At 36.5% G+C, this 20,385-nt stretch overlaps 2 protein-coding genes and 1 non-coding gene across 3 annotated transcripts; 2 read left to right on the top strand and 1 right to left on the bottom strand.

The window, feature by feature from the left end:
- The first annotated feature begins 7,460 nt into the window (after window positions 1–7,460).
- On the top strand, window positions 7,461–8,423 carry LOC105883464 (olfactory receptor 56B4-like). The gene has a single exon (XM_012786583.2). The coding sequence runs from the start codon at window positions 7,461–7,463 to the stop codon at window positions 8,421–8,423; it is 963 nt and encodes a 320-aa protein (XP_012642037.2).
- A 6,763-nt stretch (window positions 8,424–15,186) lies between these two features.
- LOC142870858 (small nucleolar RNA U13) lies at window positions 15,187–15,295 on the bottom strand. Its single transcript, XR_012919187.1, has one exon. It is a non-coding gene; the product is annotated as a small nucleolar RNA U13 (small nucleolar RNA).
- A 244-nt stretch (window positions 15,296–15,539) lies between these two features.
- Window positions 15,540–16,521, top strand: LOC105883472 (olfactory receptor 56B4). Its single transcript, XM_012786590.3, has one exon. The coding sequence runs from the start codon at window positions 15,549–15,551 to the stop codon at window positions 16,449–16,451; it is 903 nt and encodes a 300-aa protein (XP_012642044.3). The 5' UTR covers window positions 15,540–15,548; the 3' UTR covers window positions 16,452–16,521.
- The last annotated feature ends 3,864 nt before the right edge of the window (window positions 16,522–20,385 follow it).

Genomic DNA, 20,385 nt, shown 5'->3' with positions numbered 1-20,385 from the left:
TCTTGTTCCTCTGGAGAGGCATTCTAATGCCCCAGGTGGTGGGTGGGGCCATGGAACTTCCAGAAGTATACTTATTCTCCACCTCAGCTGGGCCTATTGGGGAGTAAGGCTTGGCAGGTCTGGGTTGGATGAGCCTGCCCTCAAGCTCTACAAATGCTTTTAGCAGGGGTCAAAGTGGGGGGGGGGTGGAGGGCATAAATATTTTCACACCTAATGGGTGTGGTGCACACTGTCTGAGGAATGGACATGCTTATTGCTCTGACTCAGGCAAAGCAAAGGCAATATATGTAACCTAAACATTTATACCCTCATAATATTCTGAAATAAATAAATATATATGTATATATAAATATATAAAATAACATAGAACAAAATTATTTCCTGAGTTTGTCTTAAGACTTTGGAAAGAAATATAGAGATTTTAAACAGTGTCAGGTATAAGATACCCATTGAAGTAAGGCAAAATACTACCAAAGGCAAAGCATAAATACAAGCAAAGAGCTGTGGCCATGCCTTGGAAAGACAGAAACACTTTGAAGAGAGACCATCTAATTATGTCTAGGAGGATCATGGAAGGCTTTACAAATAATACAACATAAGAGAGAGAAGTCAAAGAATGGTAATAAAATGTTCTAGAATGACTCAATAGCATTTAAAAGGACACCAAAACTTATACAGTAAGGAATTATTGATGAACATCTAAGAGATCAATGTTAAGGAAGCAGTGGAGAAGGATGTGATTTAAAAGGAAGTTGGACCGAGACTGCAAGAGGCCTTAAGTGCTCTTCCAATGAACACTATGTGTTAAATAAGCAGTCAAGGAAAACAACGAAACAGGTGAAGAAGTTGTTTAAGTAGGCGGTGGCATTAATACATTAGTGCTTTCATATATTCATTTCATAGTATTCTAAGCATAAGAAGAAGGAGGTGATATCAGAGCGGGGAAGAGTAAAATTAGAGTAAAATTTTACCTTTATTCCAGGTAAAATCCTGGAATAAAGTAGTGACAAGGGGTAAAAATAATCAAGGCTTTACTGGTAAATTCTATCAAACATTTAAGAAATAAATAATAACAATTGTATGCACACTTTTAGAAAATAGAAGTGAAAAAAAGGAACACATCCCACCCCATTTTATGAGTTTATGGGTTAAAGTCACAGCAGGAAACAGATGGCACATGTAAAGGGAATGAATGAAGATAGCATAAAATAAAGAGAATATTCCAAAGATATAGGCAGAGCTAAAAAAAATAAGAAGAAGAAAACAAGGATAGTAAAATATGCCAGTGCTGGCAACATCAAAAGCCATTCTTTCAAAAGTAAAATAAGCCAGACACAGAAATAAAAATACTGCATGATCTACCTTATATGTGGAATCTTTAAAAAACATCTAATACATAGAAACAGAGAATAGAACTGTGGTTACCAGTGGGAGAAGGGAGGAGGGAAAGGGAATGGGAAGATGTACGTGAAAGGGTACAATGTTGCAGTTATGTAGGACAAAAAAGTCTGGAGTCTAATGAATACCCTGAGGACCGTAGTTAACAATACTGTATTGTATACTGATAATTTGCTAAGAGAGTAGATTTTAGGTACTCTTACCACCAAAAAAAAAAAAAAAAAGGAAAAAAGAAAGGTAAGTCTATGACATGATAGATATGTTAATTTGCCTGTTAGTAATCACTTTACTATATATATCAAAATATTATGTTGTATATTTCAAATATATACAATAAAAAAGTTTTAAGCCGTGATCATCCCAAAACCTGAGGAGCAGTAAGAGGAAACAGCTGTCAATACTGACAAATGGAATAGACAGAATCAGTAGCCTTTATAGTAGAGAAACACAGGCACTGCCCAACAGTGGGCCAGCAGGAAGAGAGTCAGAGAAATAAATCCCTCAACATGTCTTTCCTGCTTCCCTCCCATCTCTCACCAGCACCTCCCATTGGCCAAATCCAACCATAAACCATAGGCCATAGACTATCCTCTCTGAGTACAGAGCAGGGTGGAAAATAGACCTGGAGGTACAAACAAGAGATATCTAGCAGAGGAGGCATCTGCATTTTTTTAATGTTTATATATAGAAGAGAAAACCCATGAGAAAGGAAGTGGCAAAAGGTAAAACATAGAGGACCCGTCTGCTGGAAATGGTCCCTGAGGAGGCTGAAGGGAGGCCTGTGTGTTGGGGGAGAGGTGCAGGCATTCAGGAGTTCACACAGGAGGGACACCTGTTCCCACCTTCACCAAAGCAGAGAAGACCACCCAATGGGACTGAGGGACTGAGTAATTCTGTTCCCTGAGTTGAGTTTAATACCCCTCTAAAATCATTAGGGGGCTTTGGGGCAGTGGTGAAAAAAAAAACACTACTTTTGGGGGCACACAGGAAAAAAATCAAAGAAAGCCCCATGGAGCCCCTATGGCATATTGAGGCTCCAATGTGTACAACAGCCAAAGCCCCAGGGAAGAGGAAGAGGTGAACTAACAAAGGCATAAAAGAGAGAGAACAGAAGCACCTAGAGAAGACAGTTCCATTCAGAGAATTGCTCTCCTGGACCTCCTAGCAGGGAGTCATCAAGAGGCCAGAGGTGAGGTGGAGAAGCAGTTTTCTTTCTATGTTCTGAGCTTTCTGTCCAGGTTGCCCCTGCCTGTCTTTCTCCTTCCTCCTTGGCTTTCTCAGTTTGCTTCCGTAGTTTCACCCTTCCAACTCTGGCTCTCTTTTCCCTCAAGATCCTCACCTGTGCAGAGGCAAGGCCTGCAATCTGCAGAACAAGTCAGAAAAGTCAGACTGAGCTCTGTTCTGGACACGTTGAGAGAGCAGAAATCCCCACCACAAGGAAGTGCAAACAAACCCCAGGCTTGTGGAGTCTGATACAGAGGAGGAGCTCCATACATACTGAAGAACTTGTGAAAGCAGAAGATCCTTCCCTTTCAATCATAGATCCAAGACTCCCAAAAAGAGGTTGCTACTGAATTCACCAAGGCCTGGTTTAAGAAGAAAAATCAAGAACTAGAAGTAAACATCAAATCACTTAAAGACTATTTATCAGAAAAGCATTAGCAAACATCATACCAAAGCTAAAGATCTAGAGGCATTCTATTTAAAGTTCAAGGCTAGTGAAGGATATTGACTATCACCGTTTCTTTTATATTGTTTTGAAAATTTAAAATATTTTAATAATATACAAAATAAAAATAAACCTCAAGAGACAGATAGAATTTACTAAAAAGCTACTAGCTTTGGAAAGCAGTACTGTAAAATAGCTGTATTGGTGAAATAATTTTTAAAAAACAATAGTAATCAGAAGGCTTCTTAGGTAACAATAGCCAATTAGGAAATATAAAGAGGGGAAAAAAGCAACAATAATGAAAAAAATTCCAAAAGTACCTGTGACAGGAAGGAAAAACACTAGATTTCTTAATGGAAAGAATCAATGGGTTAAAGACATCATTTCTTCCATAATTAATTTATGTATTTTAATATAATACCCCCCAAAATACAAGCAGTCTTTTTTTAATTTAAAAGTTATTTAAAGTTATTTTGTTTGGTTGGTTGGCTTCTTCTTTTTTTGTAGAGAGAGGGTCTCACTTTGTCACCCAAGCTAAAGTGCAATGGTGCAATCAAGGCTCACTGCAGCCTTGAACTCCTGGGTTCAACCTATCCTTCTGCCCCAGCCTCCTGAGTAGCTGGAACTACAAAAATGTGCCATGACACCTGGCTATTCTTCTTATTTTTTGTGGGGATCGTGTCTCACTTATGTTGCCCAGGCTGATATCAAACTCCTGGATTCAAGCAATTCCCCTGCCTTAGCCTACAGTTGGTATTAAGAATCTCCCTTACCAGACAGCAAATAAACTAATTCAGTTGGTACTGGCACTAAAAACAGAAAAGATTGTCCAGGTAGGCAGTGATCTTTGAATATATGTTCAAATTTAATTCATGACAAAAAAGGACATTGCAAACTAATGGGAAAGGGAGGGCTTATTTACTGAATGAAACTAGAACCATGGTTTAGTTATTTGTCAGGGAAAATTAATTTAGAGGACTTCTCACTTCATGTTGAACTCCAAATTGCTTAAAAATTATTTTTAAAATAATTTTTGTAAAGAAAATGCAAGTGCTTACTAAAATACTGAATTTACATTTTTAAATGCTTAAAAGTCATAAAATAATTTAAAAAGTGAAATTGTTATGACTACATAAAAGTGTAAGTATATGCATGTGCGTAATTTTATAAAAAAAAAAAAGGATAAATAGAATTTAATGAAAAATGAATTGGAGAAAACATTTCCAGAAAATTCAACAGATAAAAGTAATATCCTTAAGATATAGTGAAACTCATACAAATCAATAAAATTGTGCTGCCAGACTCCACATTAAACACTTTAAAAATGTTCTTGTTCATTCATTTATTTACTTACTAGGCAAACAGACAAGTATTAGACAGACAATAGACAATAATAAATAACAAATAAACAAATAAATCCTAAACAGACATATAGAGAATAAGATCAAATAGAAAATTAATAAGTAAGCATATAAATGGAAAATAAATCTTTGAAAATATTAAAGATTACTAAAAATAAAGTAAAAACTAAATCAAAATTGAAATATCAATTTTTTCTTATTTCATTAATAAATATATTTAAATGAAAATTCCCAATTTGGGCAAGGCTATGATGAAATAGACACTCATGAACAAATTCTGGATGCATAAAGTACTACAAGATGCCTAGGAAGGAATATTTTACTATATATCAAGAGCACTCAAAATGCTTATACTCTCATGCAGGGCCAGAATAACCTCTTTACAGGATAATATGGCAGTATCAGTCAAAATCATTTCTTTCCATTTGACCAAGCAATTCAGTATTCTATGGATGCACTTACATATACACATAAAGATATAAGAACAATTATATTTATTGCATCATTTTTCATAGCAGTAAAATACTGGAAACAGATCAAATGTTCATCAAAAGTTCTCATTAGGATTACGTCAAGCTAAAAAGCTTCCACGCAGCAAAGAAAACAATTAACAAAGTGAGACAATCTACAGAATGGGAGAAAATATTTGCAAACTATCCATTCAACAAGGGATTAATAACCAGATTATATAAGGAACTCAACTCCATAGCAAAAAAATAAATATTCTGATTTAAAAGTGGGCAAATAACCTGAACAGACATCTCTCAAAAGAAGATATATAAATGTCCAACAAGTGTATGAAAAAATGCTAACCATCACTAATCATCAGTAAAATGCAAATCAAAACCACAAGAGATATCATTTCACCCCAGTTAAAATAGCTTTTATCAAAAAGTCAAAAAATAACAAATGCTGGCAAGAATGAGAAGAAAGGGGAACACTTGTACACTGTTGGTGGGAATGTAAAGTAGTGCAGCCATTATAGAAAAATGTTATGGAGGTTCCTCCAGAAACTAAAAATAGAACTACCATATGATCCAGCAATCCCACTGCTGGATATATTTTCAAAAGAAAAAAGAAAAAGATCAGTATATTGAGATATCTGCACTCCCATGTTTATTGCAACACTATTCACAACAGCCGACATGCAATCAACCTATTTGTTCATCAGTGGATGAATGAAAAAAGAAAATGTGGTATATATACACAACAGAATATTATTCAGCCCTAAGAATAAAATCCTGTCATTTGCAGCAAGACGGATGGAACTGTAGGTCATTATGGTAAGTGAAATGAGCCAGGCACAGAAAGACAAATATTGCATGTTCTCACTCATATGTGAGAGCTAAAATTTGGATCTTGTGGCGGTGGAGAGTAGAATGGTTGTTACCAAAGCCTGGGAAGAGAAGGGAGAAAGGGAAGTTGAGGAGAAGTTGGTTAATGAGTACAAAAATACAGTTAGATATAAGGAATAAGTTCTAGTATTTGATAGCACAATAGAGAAATTATTAACAATAATTTATTGTGTATCTCAAAATAGCTAGAAGAAAAGAATTATAATGTTCCCAACACGAAGAAAATAATATTTGAGATGATGGATATCCTACTCACTCTGATTGATCACTACATATTGTAGACAAGTATCAAACTATACCACATATCCCAAAAATATGCACAGCTATTATATCTCAATAAAAAAATACAAAAAAATTCTCATTAAATTATGGGACATCCAGGTGGTAGAAAATGATGCAACTGAAAAACAATGAGGCTTATCTACATGGTGATATGGAACAGTGTCCAAAATACTAAGTTAAAAAAGAAAAGGAAAAGCAAGAAAGGAAAATAGGATATGATTAATATGCTAACATTTGTTTTTATCTTTTATTTAAAATACACTTATTATTAACATATATATATTCTTATCCATGCACAAACTATCTCTGGAAAGATTACCAAGAAACTGGTATTACTGGCTGCCTCTGATTAAAAGGAAAGACATTTGGGAGGCCCAAGCATGGGAGTTTTACTTTTCATTGTTTATATTTTTCATTTTATTTCAATTTTTATTATGTGTACATATTATATCTTAAAATAAAATTGTGGCCGGGTACGGTGGCTCACAAGTGTAATCTTAGCACTTTGGGAGGCTGAGGCAGGAGGATTGCTTGAAGCCAGGAGTTCAAAACCAGCCTGAGCAAGAGTGAGATGCCATCTTTACAAAAAATAGAAAAATTAGCCGGGCATGGTGGCACAGGCCTATAGTCCCAGCTTCTCAGAAGACTGAGGCAAGAGAATCGCTTGAGCCCAGGAGTTGGAGGTTGCTGTGAGCTATAATGACACCATTGCACTCTAGCCCAGGCTACAGAGCAAGACCTTATCTCAAAATAAAAATAAGATAAAATAAATTTTTAACATGGTTATTCCCTTTGTATATATCACTTTGGTATCACTTTTGAGATGCTACTCAAAGGAAATAATCTTAAGAGAAGAATATTGGTTAGTAAATTATGTAATAGCCAAATACAAACATTTAAAGCAGCCATTAAAATTAAGATTACATACTTTTAATGATATTGGAAAGCCTTGGCTCATTTATTAATCCATGGAATAATTTTTGATATTATGCCTTAGAATATCTTACTAAAAGACAAAAGCAAGATATAAAATTATCTCCCTATAATCATGTAAACTGTTTAAAAATAAAACAAAAATAGGGTAAAACAAATATTAATAGTTATTATCGGTTAGTGGTAAGATTATTATTGTTATATTTGGACATGCTTATTAAACATACAAGTGGTGATGACAAATACTTATTCTGACTTTTCTGTTAAGAAGTTACTTTGGCTTTCTTTGTTGCTCCTCTATGATATAATTCTAGAAGCCATAAAAAGTTAAGGGTCATTTTTTAATAAAAGGAACTAGGTCACTGTTGAAGAGGTTTCATCAGGACCTTAAGCTGACTTTTAAACAAAACCTTCTTCTGTTTCAGTTTTGTAGACAGACACTGAGATTGGGGCACTTGTGCCATGGATCCCTCCACCAGTGTTACCAATAGTTCCAGCATCCAGATATACCAGTTCATCCTGATGGGGCTCCCAGGCATTCATGAGTGGCAGCACTGGCTCTCCCTGCCACTGGCTCTGCTCTACCTCTTAGCTCTGGGTGCCAACATCCTCATCATGGTCACCATTCGATGTGAGCCCATGCTACATGAGCCCATGTTCCATTTTCTGGCTGTATTGGCAGTGGTAGACATTGGCCTGGCCACCACCATCATGCCCAAGATCCTGGCCATCTTCTGGTTTGACGACAAGGCCATCAGCCTCCCTGAGTGTTTTGCTCAGATCTATACCATCCATTTCTTCTTCTTCATGGAGTCTGGCATCTTCCTCTGCATGGCAGTGGACAGATACATAGCCATCTGTCACCCCCTCCAATATCCTTCCATAGTCACTGAAGCTTTTGTGCTCAAAGCCACAGGACTCATGATGCTCAGGAATGGCCTGTTGACCATCCCAGTGCCTATACTGGCTGCACAGAGAAACTACTGCTCCAGGAAGGAAATTGACCACTGCCTCTGCTCTAACTTGGGGGTTGTCAGTCTAGCTTGTGATGATATCACCGTGAACAAATTTTACCAACTGATGCTAGCATGGATCCTGGTTGGGAGTGATATGGTTCTGGTATTTTCTTCCTATGCTCTAATCCTTCACTCTGTGCTGAAGCTGAAATCAGCAGAAGCAACGTCCAAGGCTCTGAGCACCTGTAGCTCCCACCTCATCCTCATCCTCTTCTTCTACACAGGTATCATTGTGCTGTCTGTCACACACCTTGCAAAGAAAAATATTCCCCTCATCCCCATACTCCTTAATGTACTGCACAATGTCATCCCCCCTGCGCTCAACCCCATGGTCTATGCACTCAGGATGCACGACCTCAGACTAGGCTTTCAGAGACTGCTTGCGCTGGGTGAAAAAGTGTCCAAGTGACTCCAGCTTTAGGAAACCATTAAGTGTTAGGAAATCACAGAGGTTTTAGCTCTCAATAGACTTGGGTTGTAATCTGTAATCTCACTAGGGAAAAAAAATGGCCAATAAAATCATGAAAACTGTCAGCCACATGAATCAAAATATGCATATTAAAATTACAAGCACATTTCCTACTAGAAAATAAGAATAGAGAAGTGAAATGTCCCTAACTCTTGATGCCACCCCAAGACTGACACTCTTATACACAGCTGAGGGAACTGTAAATTGGCCCAAACATACCAAGAAGCAATTTGGCAATGTAAATGTAAATGTTTAGATTCTCTTACTCAGTAATCATGTTTTAAAAAAACTAAAAGATATAGTGTAAATGTAACCAAAAAAATTATTCATAAAATAATTTATTACATTACTAATAGAAAACATCCTTTAAAAATAATGTTTGCATGAATATACTTTAATTTTTATAAATTTATGTGCTTTCCATGTGTAATTTTCAGAATAAGAAAAACAAAAGTATAAACGTTTATTAAAAAGGGGCAGAAATTTTCACACTCTTTTGTTCCAGTTTAATTAACACTAAAAGTATGATGTCATGAAAGACAAGAGAGGCAAGTGGCCCTAGAAAAAGGAACATGGAAAAATACTGGAGAGGATTCTAGTAAGATTACATATATAATATATTTCCATTATTTTTGGCAATGTAAGGTCATTAGCAAGAGCAATTTGTGTGATGTGGAGACAAGAGTAAACTGCAATGAGATACAAATTATTCAGGAGGTAGAGAAAAGTAAGCAATATAAAGCGGTCACTCCTAAAGTTTATGAAGTAGGAAGCAGACAGGGGCAATCTCTGGAAGGGATATGGAGTAAAGATACATTTGACACGGGGAGACGTCAGAACCTTCCTGTAAAAAGGGGCACTATTGATCAGGTGGGCTGAATTAATGCCTGAGGAGCCTGGGGTGAAAAGTCGTCTATTTTCTGCGCTGCCCACGGAATTTGGGCTGAATTGGTACACTTCCAGAAAGTACTTGGCTAACCCCACAGAGTACTTGGGTCCTACTCCCACTGCAATCTTAAAAACATTAGGTCCGCAAGGATGCTTGGATTACAGTAGGGAGGACCTGGAGAGCAGCACACCAGGACCAGGCATCTCAGAGATCTAATTAATACTAAAATGACAGACTCCAGGGATGTCAAGCAAGGACAGGGATTTGTTCTGAACAACAAAAGGCTGAACATAGGCAGCTGTGGCCAGGAAAACAGAAGCAGCTACAGAAGACATTGCCATCCTGAGAGCCTCCTCAAAGTCTCTCCTGAAGTAGTAAGTAACCAGCCAATGACTGAATGTTGAGAGGTGAGGGAATAGACATGGTCCATGTCCCGTAATTCTGTCCAGATCTCTGAATTTAATTACATGTCTGATCTTTGGTCTCCATGGTCAGCTTTTCTTGTTTGATTCTTCACCTTCAGTACTTCCCTTCTCTCAGGCTCTTCTCTTGTATAGGGACTAAGGTTTGTGATCAGGAAACAGTAGAGAAATGAGGCTGAGCTCTAAGATATCAGTGAATAAATGATAAACCAAGGGATCTACATAATAAATTCTTTATCCAAGATTTCCAAAACAAAAAGCAACTCCAAACAGAAAACTACTTTATCATGTCTACTAAAAGACATGTAACTTTAAAACAAAAGACATATTTAAGATAAATTATAGTAGAATTACCCATTAAATTCAACCAAAAAGATAAGATGTTTGCCATCATAATTCTTTCACATTGATCACAAAATGTCCAACCATTTCATTTAGACATGAAACAAAAATTAAGAAGTATCAATATTTGCAGAAAATGAAAATATTATTGTTTGCAATCAACTTTGTGCTCTACCTAAAAATTTTTTAAAGTATTAATGAGAAAATTTTAAGAATTGACAACAGTTCAGCAAAATGAATGATATACAAGACAAAATAACAAAACAAATAAAATTGCAATATATAAAATAATAAAACAAGATGTTTACCAGCAATGACTAATTGGTTAATATAATACAAAAAAATATCACAGAACACTTAAAAGTAGTACAGATTTAGCAAAGTGGATCAATGCAAGAGGAAATAAAAACTAATATGATAACATTAAAAAAGATCAATTCAATGGGTTTTCATATGCCAGAAGTATACATTAGAATGCACAATGCAGAAAAATATATACACTAAAAACATCCTAAAATACGGATAAAGATAAGAACAGTGTAGTATAAAATTTTAATGAGATTTAAATAAAGGCAGAGGAGATCTATCTTTATGAATGAGCAAACTTGATAATATAAAATGTCAACTTTTTCTCTAAATTAATCTATAGATTTAACACAATCCCTACTCAGCCACAAAAAACAATGATGATCTAGCACTACTTATATTATCCTGGATAGAGCTGGAGCCCATTCTACTAAGTAAAGTATCACAAGAATGCAAAAAAAAGCACCCACATGTACTCACCATCAAATTGGTATTAACTGATCAACACTTAGGTACACATTTAGTAGTAACATTCATTGGATGTCGGGCAGGTGAGAGGGGGTAGGAGGGGATGGGTATATTCACACCTAATGGGTTCAGTGTGCACCGTCTGGGAGATGGACACGCTTGAAGTTCAGACTCAGAGGGGGCAAAGGCAATATATGTAACTTAACATTTGTACCCTGTAATATGTGGAAATACAAAAAAAATTAAAACTTAAAAAAAAACCCACAATCCCAACCAAAACCATGGTATTTTAGAACTCAACACAGAAACTCTAAAGTTAATCTAGAGAATAATGCATAAAAATGGATTTAAAATTAAAGATAATAAGAGGAATATAGTCCTGTTGTGTATTATACTTATTATAAAACTAATTTTTTAAATTTGGTATGATATTGACATAAAAATAAGCAGAAAGAAATAGAAAAAATAAGTTGTCAGAAATGAAATTTTATATACATATATATAAATTCACTATGTGACAAATGAGGCATAATAAGCACTTGGTGAGAAATATATAAGCCATTATTTAATTATTTGAAATCTTTTTATTTACATACTTCTCATTAAGAGCAAAATTAATTCCATGTAAATAAGCTGTGTCACAAAACCAATAGGTCAACCATTAAAAATTTAAAGTCCATCAAGCCTGTAATCCTAGCACTCTGGGAGGCCGAGGTGGGCGGATTGCTCAAGGTCAGGAGTTCGAAACCAACTCTGAGCAAGAGCGAGACCCCCTCTATACTGTAAATAGAAAGAAATTAATTGGCCAACTAATATATATAGAAAAAATTAGCCGGGCATGGTGGCACATGCCTGTAGTTCCAGCTGCTCGGGAGGCTGAGGCAGTAGGATTGCTTGAGCCCAGGAGTTTGAGGTTGCTGTGAGCTAGGCTGACGCCAAGGCACTCACTCTAGCCTGGGCAACAAAACAAGACTCTGTCTCAAAAAAAAAAAAAAAAAAAAATTTAAAGTCTTAAGAAAGTGAATATTGGTCAAAATTTGAGTTAAGAATGATATTCTGTAATTTTTTCTTGTTTGTATAGTGGAATGTTTTGAGAATTTTATGAAAGCTAAAATGATCCTCTCCCCAGAAAAATGTGAATATAGGTAAAATGTTTCCATATAAATTTAGGAAGTTTACAGACTTCCATGAGATTGTCTATAAATTCCTGGTTAAAGAGTACTATTTTAGTCAGGCATGGTGCTTCCCAATGTGTTATCATCCTTGAGGTCAGGAGCTTGAGACCAGCCTGAGCAACATGGTGACACCCCATCTACATTAGCTGGGCCTGATGGCACACACCTTTGTCTCAGTTACTAGGGAGCCTGAGGCAGAAGGATCACTTGACTCCAGGAGTTTGAAGATGAAGTGAGCTATGATGATGCCAATGCACTCTAGCTCAGGTAACAGAACAAGATCTTGTCTCAGGAAGAAAAAAAAAAAGTCCAATATTAATCTTAAAAGATAGAAGAAACATAAAAAGAAAATAGTATAAACATGAGTTTTAAATATATATTTGCAACACAAACCAAACAAAGTTGGGAAAAAATGTTATAAAACCATATAACATTTAGTAGGCATTAAAATTATGTTTATAAAGGTTTTAAATGTTATAAAAAGTTTCCCAGTGTTAAGGAGAGGCACAAGATGAAAAATCCTATTTACATGAAACATCAACTGTGTAAAAAGATGACAAAGAAACATGCTGAAATTAAATATTTAAAAATGTTAAACCTTTGGTTGCTGGGATTTTAATTTTTCATTTTCTAAAAGAGTTATGGTTTTATTTTTCTTATTTTTTGTCAATTTCATGGATAATATATGTTTATTAAAATTAATAGATGTCATAGTCATTCATTCTTCTCAGTGGTGGTGAGGGATAGTCTTGATGCTACATTTAGTGCCGTGAAAGGAAGTAAAGGCAGAGATTTGGAAAAGGCAACATTGATATCTAAATATTAGAGAAGGCAAGGTATTATTCATGGATAAAGGTAATAAAAAGAATTCTCAGATATTCAAGGATTCCCAAAGCATAATGCCCAAGTACACTTTTTGATATAATTACTTGAAAATATTTTCCAACCATTTAAGAATGAACAAAATCAAGAATGGAGAGAAGTGCTAAAAGATGAAGAATGAGCCATGAAATGATTTAAATAAAAGTAACTAAATGTGTGCAATAAATGCCTGCTGAATTTCCAAACTATTCCATAGAAAAATCTAGAAGTGTTTGGAAGTTTGTTGGTTATTTTTCCTCCTTACATTTTTTTATTAATAAAATTGATCATTTAAAAATATAGTTGTAAGTATGTCTTCAACATTACTTTCATAAAAGAGGAAATAAATGAGATTCCTAGAGGGTATTGAACTATTGGCTACTATTTGATGGAGGGAATGCTGGAAGTAAATGCTAAAAATTAAAACTTTTGCTATAGTTTAGTCACTTATTGGTGTTTTCAATATATGATTCTTATGTAGGCAACTCATTCAACCTGTTTCCTCACATATGAATCGCAACACCTGCATGGTGAAGATTAAATGAGATGGTTTGTGTCACAAATTATTTGCCAACCAAAAGCTCTCTTTAAAAGAAAGTCATGTCAAAGATCAGTTGTTTGTAGGTAGATGGTTTTGTATCTGGGTTCTCTGTTCTGCTCCATTGGTCTATACTCTATTTTTGTATCAATACCATTAGCAGACCACAATATACACTGGGGAAAAGAAACCCTATTCAATAAATGGTGCTGGGAAAATTGGATAGACACATGCAGAAGAATGAAAATGGACCCCTAACTCTCACCACTGACAAAAATTAATTCAAGATGGATAAAGGACTTAGATTTAAGGCATGAAACCATAGAAATTCTAGAGGAAAATGTAGGAAAAACTCTTCTAGATACCAGCCTAGGCAAAGAATTTATGAGAAAGACACCAATGGCAATCATGGCAATAGCTAAAATTAATAAACGGAATTGGATAGAACTAAAAAGCTTCCACAGACCTAAGGACATAATCAACAGAGGAAATAGACAAGAATGGGAGAAAATATTCATAAGCTACACATCTGATAAAGGGCTAACAACCATAATTTACAAATAACTCAAGCAGATCAGCAAGAAAAAAACAAACAACCTATTAAAAAGTGGGCAAAAGACATGAATAGAAGCTTCTCAAAAGAAGATAGACAAATGGCCAATAAACATGAAAAAATGCTCAACATCACTAATCATCAGGGAAATGCAAATTAAAGCCACAATGAGATATCACCTTACCTCAGTTGGAATGGCATTTATTAAAAAGTCCAAAAACAATAGATGCTGATATGGATACAGAGAGAGAGAGGAATGCTTCTACACTTTTAGTGGGGCTGCAAATGAGTACACCCTCTACAGAAAACAGTATGGAGATTCCTCAAAGAACTAAGAGTAGACCTACTATTTGATCCAGCAATCCCACTACTGGGTATTTATCCAAAGGAAAATAAGTCATTTTATAAAAAAAGACATCAGCACTCGAATGTTTATTGCAGAACAGTTTACAATTGCAAAGATGTGGAATCAACTCAAGTATGCATCAATTCATGAGCAGATTAATAAAATGTGGTATATGTATACCATGTAATACTACTTAGCCATAAACAAGACAAATAAATACCTTTTGAAATAATCTGAATGGAACTGGAGACCATTCTCCTAAGTGAAGTAACTCCAGAATGAGTACTCACTATTAAATTGGAACCACCAATGAGCACACATGTGCACAGAGGGTAGTGAAACTCAGTGGAAAGCAATAGAGGTGGGGAGCGTAGCTTAATAAACCAATTGAATGGGTACTATGAACACTATTTAGGTGACAGGCACACCTATAGCCAGGACTCAAGCATTATAAAAATGATCCATATAATCTATAACATATGTACCACCTGAATATTTTGAAATAAATAAAAGTAAGGCATAGTCAGGGTTTCCATGATGGCTGCTTATTCTCTTCCTGAAAGTCCTCAAGAAAGAAGACAACACCTCTGCCCTCTAACTTCACCTAATGAAAATCAGGTTCTTTATAACGTACATCTCCTTTTTTGCCTGCATGTTCCCCATGTAAATAACACATCCACAATTTCAGAAAAATAAAGCTAGTAAATCTTCACTTTTATACTACCAAATATTCAACTAAAATCCTTATCTTAACATCTACTTTGGCTGTCTGTTCTTTTTTATTTGTTTGATGGTTTGTTTCACATCAGATGGGTAAGGAGCCAGACAATACTAACAAGGTTTGAGGGAGGCACCTCTCACACATGTGCATGAACACCCAATCATCATGCTTTGAGCTACGTAGAAAAGGATCCTTTCTGTTCTTACCTGAACTTTCCCCATGGGTCTCAAGGAGATAGACAATGTATTATGTTAAAAATGACAGAGTTATTGTGGGTGAGCCTTATTCTCCTACAGAACTTTTGGTCCTCCGCTGAGCTAACCACAGTCTTATTCTGTTTCCCCTTAATCCACAGGCAGATGCTAGAAACAAGACAACCAATGGTATGGTATTGCCCTGAGAATAATGAATCATTCAGGGTTTCAAGTGTCTGAGTTCATCCTGATGGGGCTCCCAGGCATTCATGAGTGGCAGCACTGGCTCTCCCTGCCACTGGCTCTGCTCTACCTCTTAGCTCTGGGTGCCAACATCCTCATCATGGTCACCATTCAACGTGAGCCCATGTTACATGAGCCCATGTTCCATTTTCTGGCTGTATTGGCAGTGGTGGACATTGGCCTGGCCACCACCATCATGCCCAAGACCCTGGCCATCTTCTGGTTTGACGCCAAGGCCATCAGCCTCCCTGAGTGTTTTGCTCAGATCTATGCCATCCACAGCTTCTTCTGCATGGAGTCCGGCATCTTCCTCTGCATGGCAGTGGACAGATACATAGCCATCTGTCACCCCCTCCAATATCCTTCCATAGTCACTGAAGCTTTTGTGCTCAAAGCCACAGGACTCATGATGCTCAGGAATGGCCTGTTGACCATCCCAGTGCCTATACTGGCTGCACAGAGAAACTACTGCTCCAGGAAGGAAATTGACCACTGCCTCTGCTCTAACTTGGGGGTTGTCAGTCTAGCTTGTGATGATATCACCGTGAACAAATTTTACCAACTGATGCTAGCATGGATCCTGGTTGGGAGTGATATGGTTCTGGTATTTTCTTCCTATGCTCTAATCCTTCACTCTGTGCTGAAGCTGAAATCAGCAGAAGCAACGTCCAAGGCTCTGAGCACCTGTAGCTCCCACCTCATCCTCATCCTCTTCTTCTACACAGGTATCATTGTGCTGTCTGTCACACACCTTGCAAAGAAAAATATTCCCCTCATCCCCATACTCCTTAATGTACTGCACAATGTCATCCCCCCTGCGCTCAACCCCATGGTCTATGCACTCAGGATGCACGACCTCAGACTAGGCTTTCAGAGACTGCTTGCGCTGGGTGAAAAAGTGTCCAAGTGACTCCAGCTTTAGGAAACCATTAAGTGTTAGGAAATCACAGAGGTTTTAGCTCTCAATAGACTTGGGTTGTAATTTGTAATCTCACTAGGGAAAAAAATGGCCAATAAAATCATGAAAACTGTCAGCCACATGAATCAAAATATGCATATTAAAATTACAAGCACATTTCCTACTAGAAAATAAGAATAGAGAAGTGAAATGTCCCTAACTCTTGATGCCACCCCAAGACTGACACTCTTATACACAGCTGGGGGAACTGTAAATTTGCCCAAATATACCAAGAAGCAATTTGGCAAAATTTATTAAAATGTTTGTAAATGTCTAGATTCTCTTACTCAGTAATCATGTTTTAAAAAAACTAAAAGATATAGTGTAAATGTAACCAAAAAAATTATTCATAAAATAATTTATTACATTACTAATAGAAAATATCCTTTAAAAATAATGTTTACATGAATTTACTTTAATTCTCACACATTTATCTGCTTTCCATATGTAATTTTAATAATAAGGAAAAGAAAACTATAAATGTTTATTTAAAAGGGGCAGATATTTTGCTTAAGTAAGTCACCAGTAATTCTGTGACAATCAAAAGAAGTAATAAGAAAATATGCTTTGAAATATGACAGACATAAAGAAAAATAGACCTAACTATGTGGCAAAGTTTTCTTGCTAGGAAAGGAAGAAAACGCACCCTAGGAAATGCCTTAGAAAAATATTTTCAAATAAACGATTAATTAAATCAACTGAATTTTTGCTGTTTTCTCACCTAACAAAAGTACACACTTTTGAGTACAAGAAACATTGATTTTGTGCCTTCTCTGAGCCTAATATGGAACTTTGCACACAGTAGATGCTTTATAAATGCTTTATTCATGGTGCAGTCACTCAGGGACATCACATGGTCTGTTTAATCCTGTGTATCAAAGAAAATACTGACCCCAGGAAGTCTGTATATGAGCCCACCTTAGAGAACAATCTCTTAGAAGATAGCACCAAGATTGAAGCAACATCAGAAACCAGGAGCTCATCCCACCAGGTTAGTGGTTGGTGGGCAGCACAGCAGAGCTCAGGAAGTCAATCCAGGTTGTGGCATCAGCCTTCCTAAGAATTATAAGAATTTACCGAAGGCCTGGAGCAGTGGCTCAAGCCTATAATCCCAGCCCTCTGGGAGGCTGAGGCAGGAGGATCACTCAAGGTCAGGAGTTTGAAACCAGCCTGAGCAAGAGTGAGACCCTGTCTCTACTAAAAACAGGAAGAAATTAGCTGGACAACTAAAAATATATAGAAAAAATTAGCCGGGCATAGTGGCACATGCCTGTAGTCCCAGCTACTCGGGAGGCTGAGGCAGAAGGATCCCTTGAGCCCAGAAGTTTGAGGTTGCTGTGAGCTAGGCTGATGCCATGGGCACTCCAGCCCAGGCAACAGAGTTTTCCCACAAAGAGACTATAAACTTCCTCTAAAGGGAGTGGTTGCTTCATCCTTCCTTGCCTGTGGCCACTCATTCAGATTGAAGCAATCATCCAATAAGAAGAGATAGGAGAGAGACGATCACAGCAAGGGCTTTAATTTAACCCAACTTCCCACTGTTTCTACCCTGAAGGATCAGGGTAATAACAGCATCTAATCCTGCAGAGTTCTTTGCAGTTTCCAAAATACTTTCTCACAATGGATCGACTAATTTCACGTGATATTCATAACAGCTGTCTTAGGTATGAAGCTGGTAAATAATTATTATTACTATCAATCCTTTCTACAAAGAAATAGAGGTTAAATTTGGATGATTATATAAATCCATCCACTGATAAGTGGCAGTACCGAAGATCAGGTAGTTTAGATGACTCGTAGATGGCAATGATGAACCATCCTCACTCAAAGCTGCCTTCAAACTTTCATTCATATGTGTATTTGTTTTTTCATTTATTTACTCACTCCAAAATATATAGCATGAGTTTGTGTAGCAGCCCAGGTTGTAGGCCATTCTCAACAACTTCTATAGAGATGTGTCTCTCAGTTCTTTTGAAAATAAATGAACATCTAACATTCATCTTGGAGTCTCAGCAAATTCTGACACAACAGAAAGATTTGTGCAGTTAATTATTTTCTTCTCTCTATGTGCATGAGAATAAAAAAGGATTGTGCATTCTGTTTTATTTTTGTGGACTATTCCTCTTTGTCATGTGTGTTATATTTGCCTGTTACATTTGCCCATATGTTTTGCTTTGTATGGTTTTATACATACAGTCATACTACTTTGTTATTTGCCTATTTGTGTTTTTGTCTTTTCCCATTCATATTTCCATATTCCTTTGACATTTTAACTTCAGCTTATCTTTTTGAAACAGCAGTAGATGGGTCTTTTTTATTTTTCTTTTTGCATTTCCCACTTCACTGAAGGGGTCATTACTTTGTAAACAAATCTGAGGAACTTACTCTTTAAAGAGGGGCATCAAGTCCATCCACATTTATCATAATTTTTTCCCCTGTCATCATATTTATTTTGTTATGTTTTCTGGTGGTTTTTTCCCTACTCCTAACTTTTGCTGAATTGATCTCTTTTACAGATCTCCCCATTCATTGACTTAAAAGTTTTATTAAATATATCTAATTTATCTAACCCTATTTGACAGGTTGTTATATTCATAATTTTATGAACACTTTCAAACTTATACTTCTTTATTTTTTATTTCAGCATATTTATTACAGGGGTACAAATATTTAGGTTGCTTTTGCCTTTGCCCCACCCGAGTCAGAGCTTCAAACGTGTCCATCCCCCAGGCGGTGCATACCGCACCCATGAGGTGTAAATGTACCCATCCCTCCTCCCCCCGACACCTGCCTGACATCTGATGAATGTTATAATCCTGGATAGAGCTTCAGCCCATTCTACTAAGTGAAGTATCACAAGAATGGAACACCAAGCACCACATGTATACTTCTTTATTAATATGCTCAAATTATATAATAGTTATATAGCATTTTCTCCTTCCAATTCCAAGCTCAAGATAAGAACTTTAGCATTTTTATGTTCCTTTTATTCTCCATTGAACATCTTCCTGGGCATGGTGTATTCCAAAGATAACCATAGTAATATTTCCCATCTCATATGCTCTTTTGCAATGTAGCATTAACAACTCCCTATCAAGAGATTGAATCTAATTTCCTCCCACTTGAATATGAGCCTTAGTGATTCACTAAGAATGTGTCAAAAGCCCAGTCCAGAAAAGGCCCTTCAGAATCTACCTGTGTCTCTTGGAATATTTGCTCCCTGGATACTCCCAGGATGCTCCCTGTCAGTATCCAGCTGGCGTGCAGTAAGAAGTACAAGCCACAAGGCAAGACCATGTATGGGTACTATAGTCAACAGCCCAGCTGAGCCCAGCCTTGGAATCATGCCTGCCCAGGAAGCTAGACGTATGAGTGAAGAAAACATCAGCTGATTCTAGCACATAGAAATTTGACCACCCCCAGAGATGTTTGTTGAGTCTTCTGAGCTGAGACTGCAAATATTGTGGAGTAGAAGTAAGCCATCCCACTGCATGCACTCATCTTGAATTCCTGACACACAGACTCTGTGAGCATGATAAAAATAGGTGTTGTTTGATGTCACTATGTTTAGGGTAGTTTGTTTGAAAGCATAGATAACTAGAAGACTTGATTTTAGTGAAATAATTTAGGGTTTTAGTTCTGAGCCATTATTAATTTTTTAAAGCAGTCACTTCTATTTCAAAAATATCTTAGCGCTTTTAGTACTCACAACTACAGTATCAAAATTCATTTCTATTTGACTGTGAAGCTTTACTAAATTAACTATTTATAGCAATTTCTAGTATGCTTCATTCCTCCAATATATTATTTTGGGGTCTAATCAGGAGAGAGAAATCACATGATAATTTAAACAGGGAAAAGTTAATATAAATAATTATTAACTGTA

This window comes from Microcebus murinus, chromosome 4 (genome assembly GCF_040939455.1).
Source record: "Microcebus murinus isolate Inina chromosome 4, M.murinus_Inina_mat1.0, whole genome shotgun sequence".
In the NCBI taxonomy this organism is placed as follows: Eukaryota; Metazoa; Chordata; class Mammalia; order Primates; family Cheirogaleidae; genus Microcebus; species Microcebus murinus.
The sequence above is the reverse complement of the archived record's forward strand: the minus strand, read 5'-3'. Positions and strand labels throughout refer to the sequence as shown.